General features: G+C 32.1%; 1 protein-coding gene across 1 annotated transcript; it reads right to left on the minus strand.

The window, feature by feature from the left end:
- Positions 1-7660: 7660 nt before the first annotated feature.
- LOC133288133 (probable terpene synthase 2) lies at positions 7661-12482 on the minus strand. The gene is made up of 7 exons (XM_061485834.1): positions 12363-12482; positions 10646-10928; positions 9940-10312; positions 8997-9215; positions 8714-8855; positions 8376-8621; positions 7661-7978 (listed from the first exon to the last, which is right to left on the minus strand). Exons 1-7 carry the CDS (start codon positions 12480-12482, stop codon positions 7661-7663), a joined length of 1701 nt encoding a protein of 566 aa, XP_061341818.1.
- Positions 12483-13846: the final 1364 nt, after the last annotated feature.

Here is a 13846-nt window from a genome sequence, read left to right on the forward strand (position 1 = left end):
GGTCGTTCAGTTTCAAGAGGTGGGTTGCAAAGGATTCAACGTGGAATTGGAGGATTTTGTATGTGTTGAGGTGCTTAAGAAAGGGATGAGCAATTGATTAAGATAACTCGACTTCTATTTGTGTTCTTGAATAATTCTGCATGTGTTGAGGTGCTTAAGAATGGGAAGAATTATTAGTCCAATATATACTACTTATAGTAACAGATTTAGATGCATTTAACACGAGACAAATAATAATAATTAGAATAGAGTTTATCACAATTTGATAATTTAAAACCTTTAAGTATGTCTTATTAGAAAAATTAATTGTTTATTAGTAGTAGTTTAGAATTAGGATCAGATTAATTAAAAATGACAAGATTTCTTACTATTAAGTCAAAGTTTTAATAATTTGATTTTTATTTTATGTTTTTAATTTGTTAGGTAATGGGCGGGTCATGGAAGATGGTGGGTGGGTGAATTTCACAAGGGACTGGGATATAATACGTGAATGACGATTCTGGTGTTGATTTGTTCAACATTTTTTACTCAGATAAGAAGATTTGATTATTGTAGTGATGAAGTATACACCAGCAAAGAGGATCGAAGCAAGTGACTGAAATAATTGAAATCTACTTGCGCGGTTGGCTTCAATTATTCTCTGGGATCCTTTATTTTATTTGGAAGGATGGTACTTGTATGAAACGCATCATCTAAACGTGTAAATGTTAAAAAAATTTATAGTAATTGTGGGCTTCAATCAATTGTAATTTTTCCTATTTTAATAAAAACGGGCTAAGTCATGATTCATATAGAGATGCAATATAAAGCCCAGTTAATTAGTGATCCTTTTAATTTGAGCTTGGATATCTGTAAACTGATTAGTGTGGGTAACAGTGCACTCTAACTCATAGGCCCATGATGGGAAGGGGGCTAGGGTTAATAAGTTTGGCTAGCTCCCCTCTGCATTCACAACATGTTGGAAAATCGTCACTCCATAACTCGCCCCATCGACGATTGTGATCAGGGAGTGGTGTGAATTACAGAGGAAGATCTTGGTCTTTCTATTGGAAGAGCCATCAGAGGAAATAAGCCAATTATGTCTTTAACAAGTAAGCTTAAACCTTTTGATGTTCCAATTTCATATAATCCTATTTTAAAATTTCTTACAATTGGTATAAGATCCTGAATTATATGAATTAGGAACCAATTATTTAAAATTCAACATATGAGAAGAATCCAAATGAGAAATTTTGATGCTTTAGTGATAACATCAATTGAAATCAACAATAGCTACTCTCCAAAAAATGGAATATAATTTACTTGCATTGCTAATGCCAAGCGGATCAGTGTTGCTTCAGACCAAGGCCTTCCTATAAACTAAAGACCAATAGGCAAACCAAATTTATCGTATCCAACCTGTGAAAGCGTGAACCACCAAAATAGATAGCATACAATTAGCATCTAAAGTCATATATAAAATAACAAAACTTAATATCAAAAAAAAAATAACAAAACTTAATATATAATTTTCTAACCGAATAGTTCTTCTTAAAGAAATCAAAACTTAATTTTCTTTTAGCTGTAAAAGTATGGCGTTCGGTGTTATTATCTTCACAATTTTTTGTGAGAATTTAATTTATTGCAATTGATATTATTTAAATGAAGTCCATGAACATATTACATATTAAAACAATTTTTGATTTGGAACGAATTGTTGTTGGGTAAAAGCTAGAACTTGAAATTACATGATCGAAAGTGAATCCATGAATTTGAATGCTAATGTTGTGCGCCACTTAATATTAATTTTGATGAAAAATATTTCTGCCTTTATTTGATGAACTTGACGAAATACAAAACAATGCTGAATTAAAAAAAAAAAATTCTGACAAAAGTGACTTTATTTATTTATTTGATTTGGAACTAATTGTGTTCGTTAAATGATTTTTTAATATTAATTCTTCAAACAAGGAAGGAAGCTGAATAAAAATTCCTTTTGATTATATATCTATGTGATTATAGAAATCCAAATGCTATGTTATGTCTTCTTCTCTCCCTTATGTATCTTGTCATTGGAAATTATGGTGAAAGTAACTCAATGCTATATATTGAGGTGTCATTTGATGGATATGTTGGTTTAATTCCAAGTTTTTTTTTTTTTTTTTTTTTTTGTAAATTCCAAGTTTTTTTTTTACCTTGATTAATTTATCTAAATTGTTGTGTTATCCAATATGGGCTTGAATTGAGGTAGTTGTACAATTTGGAATATAATAGTTTTGGTATCGGATATAATGATATCACCATTGAAATGTTATCAGATATGATAATAATCAAGATTCATATATTAGCGCTTGATGGTTTTGGCATCGGATAGAATGAATATGTATTGTTATAATTTATTCTTTTCATCAGCCTGTAATGTGTGTTAATTTTTTTATATTGAGGTGTATGCTTCTGCTTATAGCTTAAATGTAAATCGTATTTGAGAATGCTATTGTTTTGAATTTATGATCAGTATGAGTGTTAAAAAGTCTTACGGGCAATATCATGATTTTGGACAAGAAAAAATAATTCATGTTCAAGAGTTTTCATGAATTACTATGGGTAATTGCCACCAAAGTGGGATTACTTATATTGGTTGGTGAAAATTTCTTTGTAAAATTTGAGAAATAAATTTGATTATTTCATGCAATTTCCTGCCCAAAGGGAGTAATTGTGTGTTATAACTGTGAACTTGTTTGGGATGAAGTTAATGGAGATGTATTGATCTAGGCGATCTGTCTGCCCAAAGGGGACAAATCTCTGAAGTCAGTGTATGCTCACTGAGCAACTTTTCTTTGAGGGTGTAGATGAAGTTATTGGAGACTCATTGGTCTAGGGATCTATCTGCCCAAAAGGGATAGATTTTCAAACCCATTGTTGTGCTCATTGATTAATTCATCTGAGGTTATGGCCTTAGTTTAGACCTTGGTTAGTGCATTCTGCCCAAAAGGAAATGTACTATTATGTTGGCCTTGTTATGACAACATGTTGTGCTCAATGATTAACTCATCCTGAGCAACTTCTTCTTGAGATTGTAGATGAAGTTATTGGAGGCTCACTGGTCTAGGAATCTATCTGTCCAATGGGGATAGATTTTCAAACCCAGTGTTGTGCTCATTGATTAACTCATCTGAGGTTCTGGCCTTGGTTTAACCTTGTTAGTGCATTTGGCCAAAGGGAAATATACTATTATGTTGGCCTCATTATCATATCTTGATTTGATTGAAGGTGTATATTGTCCTTTAGTTTATTCTGATGCATACTTGTTTTGCCTTAATAATGAATTTCTATGTTAGTTTCTTTAAATAGATTTGAAAACATGTTTGATTCATTTTGAAATATTTATTTTAATTTTTTATATATGCATAAATAATTATTTGGAATTATTTGCTCTCATTCATATTTAATTTTGTGAGCTCTTATTCATGTTTAATTCTGTAATAAATATTTATGTTCCTTTTTCAAAATTTTAATTAATGAAAGATTGTTACATATTATCGTGATTATAATGTTAGTATTTACTCTCCCAATTTTATCATAGATTTTATGTTCTTTGTCATTTAAGTTTAATTAGTGAGCTAAGATATATAATTGCTGATATTGAGGTTGGAAATTTGTGACACAAATTGTAGTTTAGTAAATGCAATATGAATTTGGGAAACATATGCTATAAGGTTTTTCATACTATTTAGGTATGATTATTCATATTGTTATTTCTGAATCGTCAGTTTTTTTGTTAATAAAAATTATTGTTTGCAATTATATGTCCAAAGGGGTTTATTGTAGTAGTAATTTTTGAAACATACATGGAGATGAAATTTTAAATAATGTGGGATAATTGTGTATTATATACTCTGCCCAAAGGAGTGTTTATAATATGTTACTTATTTTGTTGAAATTGTTTCATTGTCCATAATTAATATAATTATATTTATGTAATAAATATACTTCTTATATGAATAATATCATAATAGAATTGTTGATTGGATTGAATTATGATGAATAGAAATGAGAACTAGATTTTTTTATTATGAATTTTGATCTTGATAAGACATTGCATTAAAGTTATCCTATAGTTAATATGGAGAGTATACTTGACATTTTCTTTAGTGCGAGAGATATAATTGATTTTGGATGATCTTAAAGTTATTGTAGAATCAGTGGGAGATATTTGCTTAGTTTTTTATGTTGGGATATGAGTTTATTTTGAAATGAACTTTGTATAAGGTCTCCTTATGAAGGATTTTGAATTTTGTATCCTGTTTGGATTTTACTGTATGTTTAGGTGATGGAAAAATAATGTTGAATTCTCAGGTTATTAATTAGCTATGAGTATTATTTAATTATGTTTTGTGGATGACTTAATTATTAATACATTGGTTGACCCTCTAATCGAAGAACTTAGGCCCATGATATTTAAAATTTATGTGAAGAACATGGGTATTGTGAGTTCCCTTGATTTAGTTGATTAGTGGGAATTTGAATTATTTATTATTTTACGGTGTTGAACCATTTATTTTGAATATAATTGATGTTTGGTTTGACAGATAAATTATTTTTGAGCAATTGATAATGCTTTGAGTTTTATTATTGTATATATTGAGTACATGTATTTTTGTTTATCAATTGTGAGATAATTTGGAACTCAGTGTCGTTGGGACCACCATGCCTGTGGGTGACACTATATTGGAGTTTGAGGGATGATTTTGGAACTCAATGTCGTTGGAACCATCATGTCTGTGGTTGACACTATATGGGAGTTTGAGACATAATGGTGTTGTTAGGACTACAAGGCCCGTAGTCGACACCATATTTGATTATATGATGGTTTTTTGATAAACCATGGAATTTCTCCGGCTTTAAGGCATTTGAGAGAAATTTGAGGACTGACAGAGAAAACAGCAGTTTGGCTGTTGTTGGATCACATTGGCATGCTATTTTCTTGCTACACTCCACAATAATGACTAGTTGATGGAGTCAAGTAACATTTGTGACCATGGAAGGTCTTATATCGATAATGGTATAACCACCGCCTGATTCAATGTTATTTGATTTTAGTTGGATGGAGTCATATTCAGATATCGCACATTGGATCATGTGTTTTCTTAAAATGTGGACATATTATAAGAACTAGTCCTTAGCCCGAGAGTCGTTTTCAAATAACTTGTTTTCCTTTTCTCTTTTAAATTAAAATTTTACAATTGATTTTGCCCAAGTGGGAGAATGTTAAATTTTTTTATAATAATTGTGGGCTTCAATCAATTGTAGTTTTTCTTGTTTAAATAAAAACGGGCTAAGTCATGATCCATATAGGGGTACAGTATAAAGCCTGGCTAATTAGTGATCCTTTTGATTTGGGTTTGGATATCTGTAAACTAATTAGTGTGGATAACAGTGTAGGCCTAACCCATAGGCCCATGATGGGAAGGGGACTAGGGTTAACAAGTTTGGCTATGTTCTCTCTGCATTCACAATATGTTGGAAAATCGTCACTCCACAATTTGCCCCATCGACAGTTGTGATCAGGGAGTGGTGTGAATTGCAGAGGAAGATCCCGGTCTTTCCATTGCATGAGCTATCAAAGGAAATAAGAAACCTCTAAGAAATCAAGAATTATATCTTTAACAAGTAAGCCTAAATCTTTTGGTGTTCTAATTTCATATAATCCTATTTTAAAATTTCTTACAGTGAATACATATGTACATATGAAAAAAATATTAGGAAATAAAATTTTATTTCCTACACATACATAAAAGTATGCTCAGCCTATTTTTTTTTCTCTTTTCTCGTCACATGGGTCCACTTAGGCCCCACATACTTTTATATATATGTAGGATATAATTTCATCACTCACACACATAGAGAGAGAGGAAACAAATGTAGTTTACTCACATGAATTACTGAAGTAGGAAGAAGATTATTGAGCGAGGATGTTAAAATGAATGAAAAGAAAATATAAAACAAGAGGAGACCATACTATTAAAATCTAAAACACGTAAATTTTGAAAGCTTAAAAATAATTAGAAGAAGAAAAAATTGACTCTAGTGCTTAGGCTGGGGTTAATTTGGATCTAAGGTTGAAAAAAAATGTGAGAATTAAACCAATGATAATTGATTTGTTTAAGTTTACCGTAAAATGAACCAATTATTCAAATCAATTTATTAATTTAATTTGAATTATCAGACTCATCAAACTTATTTTACCTCATGAACAATCCTATATGTTATGCTTTTAATGTCACGATTACTATGGCTTCCTTTTTAAAGATTTGGTGCAACAAGTTAGAAGTAACTCATTAATAATTGATCCATTATATTTCAATACCATAATATTTCTTCTTTTTGTTACACATTTTTAGTTTTAAAAAATAAACCTAGATAAAATATATTAAAATATGCTTTTATTATCGTATAACATTAATAAATTGCAATTTGGTCTTGCATGCCACACGGGGATTGCTAGTTAAAGGGACATTGACCGAACTGTTACGATTTTCAAATAAAAAAATGATAGAAATTTTGTGGGGGACAAATATTTTTCCAAAATATCACGATAGCAAACTCGCTATCAGTGGCAGAAAGTTTCAAAAGTCACATGGCATGAAACGTGAGGTCACCAAACTCGGTGCCACTGGCAGCAAGTGTGGTGGCCTAAAGACAACGAGTTTGATGGATTTAGGTTTCATGCCACATGGTATTTGAAACTCGTTGCCACTAACAGCGAGTTTGCCACTGTGGCATTTTGAAAAAATATTTGACAACAAGCTTGGTGGCCTAAGATCTTGTGCCACGAGGCATTTAAAACTCATTGTCACTGACAATGAGTTTACCATTGTGGCATTTTGGAAACATTTTTGCCCCGCACAGCATTTCAGTAAATTTTTTTGAGAACCGCAGCAATACAGTCAAAGTCCTGCTAGTTAAAATGCCAGCAATATCGATCGGCAAAGATGAATCAGATTACACCATGCATTTTACTTGTTGTCACAAAGCGATGAAAGTGAACTGCACTATCTGTATCGTACTATCATAGACATATCATATAAGGGGACCGATCCCTGAACAATAAACAGCTTTTCGTTTAGACACCAAGTCTTTTATACACAACCTTTTTCTTCCCAATAATTATATATATATATATATATATATATATATATATATATATATATATATATATATATATATATATATATTATGTATGTATGAGTCAGGATCATTTTCGTTGCTTGAACCGGACCGGTTATATGACCGGTTTACCAGTTCATGGGTCGACCAGGCCAGGTCGGTTCAGTTTTAATAACATTAGATGAGATAGAGCGAAGATAGAGAGAGAGAATGAAATCTGAGAGAAAGAGGGAGAATAGAGAGAAAAATGAACCAATTTCTGCTTACATTCGGCTAACTACCAAGTCACCATATAGTGCCTATTCACGTTGGGCCACATATTACCTTACAGCATACAGAAAATAAGAGAGTCTTTCAGTTAACAAGCCCAATAACAAGCCCATTTCACAAGCAGTATTAGAATTGATTAAAAAGCCCAATAACACTTTAACTCGTTTTATAGTCCTTGGGATAGCTGGGCTGTCTGCGAGTCCGTTTGGGTTCCTCATCCAAGTCTTGAGGTGGGCCTGATCCTTCACATGGGCCCGTTACAATGTTGGTCGATGCTTATTGGATCCACAAGCAGTGCAACAACGTAATCTTTCAACAGCTCCCCATTTGTGTATTTATCCTCAAAGTTTGCATACGTAAACTCGTTCATACGCGCCACATTAAGAATACAATCAAGCACGGGCTTTGGGATGCGGCCTAGTTTGAGGCACTCTTCGTTTATAACCATCCATAAATCATTGATCTCCTTGAGAATGAGTTTATGTGCCTCTTCTTGTGAAATGCCATATTGCTTCACGCAACATTCAACTGCTGAAGCAACATGTACTCGTTGTTGCTCAAACTGTTAAATTAAATAAAGGAAATCCAAAAGCTTTGTTAGATATGTCATATAATTTTTAATATTTATGGAATTAACCCATAGCTAGCTAGTTCATGCCATAGGGCTAATAACTGCTATAAAAAATAAATTAAGAGTTACATCATTTTACACTGATATATGTTACATTAACAATCTTGACCCTTAATTATATTTATATACAACTGTTTTAATTTATTAAATATGTGAACGATTAGATACAAGCTTATCAAAATTGAATATAAGACTTTTTATGTTTACACCTGTATAAAAATAACTTGTCTCTCATAAAATAAACTTAAACTAAATCAAAACAAAACAAAAAGTTTTTTTCTTCAAAAAATCAAAATAAAAAATAAAAAATAAAAAAAGAACTTAGTACCTTATGTGAGGATATGTCATCAGCGAGTCTGCCAATAACTGATACAGCTTTTATGATTGTTGGATCGCTGAAAATCCAGTCAAGCAACTCTTTAGTTGAAAATTCTCCCAAGCCAAGAAACGATATTATCTGAAGTGGGAGTGTAGAAGATACAACTCCATTATCCTTATACTCATCATATGTTGGAATATAGCCCTCTTGGCACCATTTTGCTTCAACTAGGTAGGCTTGTGCCAAATTACAAAACTGCAGTCAAAATAACCAAAATTTTATTCAAGTGAATGTTGCAAATTAAGCAGCATTTATCAGTTCTAATATATAGGAACTAGAAGCCTTACAGCTTTTTTAACATATTGCAACACCAAGCTGGATTTTCCACCCTCTGCAGTCACCAACTCTATTTCATCCCACAGTTTTACAATTGCAATAAATAAAAATTTCATGCAGTCTGGAAGAGATTGAATGGGACTAATATCCCATCTGAAAATCAAACAAAAAAAGAGAATTGTGAACAAAAACTGTACAACAAAATTAGGAGAAATGCAACAATAAATTTAAATTCAGAATGTTAAGAGTTAATTCTCCACTGAGATTGGTTGATCCTTTCGGACTAAAATCAACCTCTGAATTGCCTGTGTGAAGAGTTCAAGTTCTTCAACTGTGCCATAGGCGTCATAAGTATCATCTAGAAGAGAGATACATGCAACTAATTTGCCCACTAGCGTTCTCCCAGTGCTATATTTAGGCTCATAGGAGAATGCCAACGGCCAAAAGTAAGCCTCAACCACCCTATCCCTAGCGTAAGGGACCTTTGTCGTAAAGTCTGATTTTTTCCACCACCTACAATACAAATACAAGAATTGTCTATTTAATTTTTTAACAAAAAAGTAAGGAACTATTCCCTCTTTTATGGTCTAAAAGTTTTATAGCATAGGTTATATATCACCATACGTGTGATGCAACAAACTTTTCTAAAAGTTTAAGTCGTTGTGTAAAGATAAATAAAGGACAAATTCGGTGCACACGACTCGCCAATTTGAGAGTAGATTATAAGCAGCTTTATCTTTATACTTTCATAAAAAAAAAAAAAAAAAGTTTGTTTTTCATACTCAAATTTGTGTTCTCCTACCCACAAGAAGCAACTTTGTCACAACTCGAAGGCACATGAATAATTTTATTATATTTGTTCAAAATTTGACAATATGAATATTATGGGATAAGATTCGTTTACAAATTTTTTTTGCAAATTACACTAAGTACGACCGGACCGGTCGTACACTGCATGATTAAAGTATGACCGATTATACTTAGTGTAGTTTGTAAGAGTTTGTAAATAAAAAAATTTGTAAATATAACCTGCCCCGAATATCAGTATTGGAAAAAAAAATAGTTAGGGAAGGGTTGATTGTGATTCTGCATGTTGGACTTCAACAATACTATCTCGTGATAAAAATCTTCTTAAGTAAAAGTAACTGTAAAAGACTATTGGACTTCGATCGTATGCTCTATTTTCATAATTTTTAATCTAAAAATGAAGACATGGTTATAGACTGGTAGCACTTACTTGGTGATACTGCCGACTTCTTTTTGATGCAGTTTTTGTAGCATATTGAAATCTAATTTTGCAAAGGTGAGAAGAACTTTGTTGTGGGAAGGATCTTCTTCATAGAAAGACATGTAATGCCTTGCCTCCAACCTAGGAACTTCCTTGTGAAGAGGTTGTCTTAAGCAGTGACTGATTTGGGCAGCGAGAGATGGGTTCAACTTATTGGTCAAGGACTTAAGGTGAGTGTATGTAAAATCAAGTGCTTCATCTAGTATATCTTCCCCATGAACCCTTAATTGTGCAGCTTCATACAAGCTCAACATTCCTTGAACATCTTCGGCAAGTTTTTCATTCAAGTTTCCTTTGTTGTTCTTGAATTTGTTAAATATATCTATTAAAATTCACCCAAATATGAGCAATGAGATGTTAGTGGGATTATTATGAATCTATGTATATATATATATATATATATATATATATATATATATATATATATATATATATAAGAAAAAATCGTTCGTCCTTTTAAATGACACAACTTATGTTATTTTACTTTCACAAAGAGTTGGGACTCACACTTTTTTTTTCACTCTCTCTCTCTCATGATCTATCTCTTTCTCTTACTTAAAATAACACAACTTTACATCCTTTAAAATGACATTCATTTTTTTCTATATATATAATATGATTAATGGCTAGTATATTTTCTTAAAGTTCTACATACCTGATGAAATGTGATATCCTTTTTGCCTAAGCAAACGAAACAGTAACGCAGGATGGTGAAGGCTCCCTTCTTCTGTGCCGAAGTTATTGTTGGTGAATGTATTGTGGATTTGTGCTAAAGCTTCATCAATTTCACGTTCAAAATGGTAAGATATACCCAAACGTTGGACTGAGTCAATGAAGTTTAATTTTTGTGTAATATTATTGCCTGAACATAGAAACATCATCTTCACTTCCTCTTTTTGCGTTTGAACTTGTTGCTTCATATTGTCACTGACTTCCAGCTGCAATTAGTTACAAGGAATTAAATGTTCATGGAGCATATTCAGATTTTTAAATATATAAATTTCATGATAAAAATTTCTTTTTATGGGAATACTCCAATATTGATCAGCTGCATGTGTTTTATTTTTTAGGTTTAAGATCGAAATTTTACTATAAATGGGTGAGGGGATCTTAACATTGTAATACAAAAGTAAGCTCTTAATTGAACAACTCAGTTGTTAAGCTTTGCATATTTCTGTATGTTAATTTTAATAATCTGAATTTTAGATAGTGAATTAAGAGAGAACAATGGACGAACTTTAATTTATTTATTTTTCTTTCACCAAAAACTGAATCTAAAATATGACATGTGTAAATCTTCATTTGTTAGCTCTACCTTAATGTCATTAGTAATGCTAATAATTTTTACACACACTAATAAAAAATATTACTACCTTGTGAGTTGTGAGAGAAGTTTTGAGTACGTTAGTGTGAGAGAATAAGATTACTTTTCTACCTATAGAACCTTTTTTACATATTAATTCCCTTAGGCCAGTCAAATTAGAAAATCCAGACATAAAAGAGGAAGCAGAAAGATGAACCGATTATATCGGACAAAACCATACAAAAAAATTGAAGGAAAATTTTCCCAAGCTAAGAAGAAAGATAAATCATAAACAAATTGATAATATAACTGAGAAGTATATTAGGAAGAGCTTAAGAAATGTAATAATTTTTTTCTTTATTTGTTGAGATTTTTGTACCGGTTAATATAATTGAGATGTACAGACTACAAAGGCGGTAAATCCTTTCTTATCAAAATTTTAATACAACTACTTACTCAGAACTCGAATTCAAGATTACTAATTAAGTTGAAACGTCCACTGACGTAATAATAATTTTGTTTTACAACCGCGCTCTATCACTCAATTTTTAACTATAAAAGGTGTTTGTAAAAGCAAATAGAAGTACAGACTACAATTGTTCTTGACCTTGAATCTTAATGGTACTTCTGGTGAAGAACAGGTAGAGTGATCTTAATTTCTGTCTTCTTGTACCATTTAAAAAAATTCCTTAAAAAATAAAACAATAAATTATTTAGTAATTATGTAAAATTATTATCGACATGTTGAAAGGGAAAATATAAAATTATTTGTTATTAGGTTAAATTAGTAAAAAAATTAAAATTTATAGATAGAAATTTAAAATAAAGGTGAAACTAAAAAATAAATATAAAAACTCCAAAATAATATCTTAAAAAAAATTATAATAAGAACTTTTATAAAATTATGTTGGGACAAACTTATCCTTATAATTAGAAGAAAAGCTAAACACGTAATAATCCGATATTGAAATAACCTAGTTTTTAATTTAAAAATAAAAATAAACCCTACGAGAGTAACAATACCCATATTAACGTATGCACGAAAAAATTGCATATTTAAATATAGTACCAATGATTCTGAATCATATTGAAGGAAAACATCGCCCCAAATGCTAGGACGAAAATTTACGCAAGGTCGCGTGAAAGCATGTTGGGTCGAAGCAAGAGCTGGAGAAGCTGCAAGAGACATCTTCATTCACTGTTAAGAGGTGGGTGGAAAAGGATTTCAAGGTGGAATCGGAGGAGTTAGTATGTGTTGAGGTGCTTAAGAATGGGATGAGCAGGGGAAGTGGTTATTTTTGGGTCATGTGGGATGTATGAGAAGGATGGAGAATTTAGCATGCAAGTGCAGGGGCTGTTGGAAGATATATAAACACGTAGCAAAGTATCTAACGTTGAGTTGTTAACATCTAGAATGGGTTGGAACGTAGTTTTTAGCATATTCAAGTGTGATTCACCTTAGTTGGAAATGGATTAAATGAAGCGTATATAAGTGAGATGACTTATGGACATAGTGCCTTTAAGCTTTTGGATTGTAATACAATGTCGGATTCATTTGATATGGTTGGTCTAACTTAATTCATTGATGGTGATTTCTTGCCACGGATTACTCTTGGACTCACTCACATTAGATAATTAAGGGACGAAAATAGGGATCGTATTTTTTGATACAACATCAACATCAACAACACCTTTATCCCAAATTAATTGGGGTCGGTGGTAGATGAACCCACATGAAAGATACAAAACGGTTGAAAAAAAAAAAAGCCAAAAAAAAAAAAAAAAAAATAAACAAATAAAATAAAAATATAAAATAAGATAAAATAAAATAACAATATATGTATATATAAATAAAAGTAAAAAAGAAAGGGACAAGAAGAAGTGGGGGAAATGAAGGGGAAAATGACTAAAAAGGGACCATCTGGAACATAGGAATAACAGCGGGTCTAACCCTCCACCATACTTATAGCTTTTCTTCATTCTGTTCTAAGACATACTGTCCGCCAATCTATATCCCACTCCATTAAATCTTGTTTTACTACTTTCCCCCAAGTAAGCTTCGGCCTACCTCTGCCTCTTTTTGTGTTGAGCTCTTGGTAACAAACTTCTGTTCTTACAGGAGCATCCATGGGTCTTCTCATCACGTGCCCAAACCACTTCAATCTATGTTCTCTCATCTTCTCGGCTACCGGTACTACTCCGACCTTTCGTCGAATATCTTCATTTCTTATCTTATCCATCCTTGTGTAACCACATATCCACCTTAACATCCTCATCTCTGCTACTCCCATCTTATGCTCATGTTGCCTATGTGCTGGCCAGCATTCTGCTCCATATAGCATTGTCGGTCTTACTGCCGTTTTATAGAATTTTCCTTTTAACTTCAGGGGGATTTTGCGGTCACACAAAAATGCAGATGCACTGCGCCATTTCATCCACCCTGCTCTGATTCTGTGATTTACATCCTCATCAATCTCTCCACTGTTTTGTAAAATGGAGCCCAAGTATTTAAAAGCATCTTTTTCGGGTACCTCTTGACCATTTAGATGCACA

The sequence above is a fragment of the Gastrolobium bilobum genome, unplaced genomic scaffold (genome assembly GCF_033153095.1).
Source record: "Gastrolobium bilobum isolate Gb01-03AN ecotype WA unplaced genomic scaffold, APGP_CSIRO_Gbil_v1 utg14970, whole genome shotgun sequence".
NCBI lineage: Eukaryota > Viridiplantae > Streptophyta > Magnoliopsida > Fabales > Fabaceae > Gastrolobium > Gastrolobium bilobum.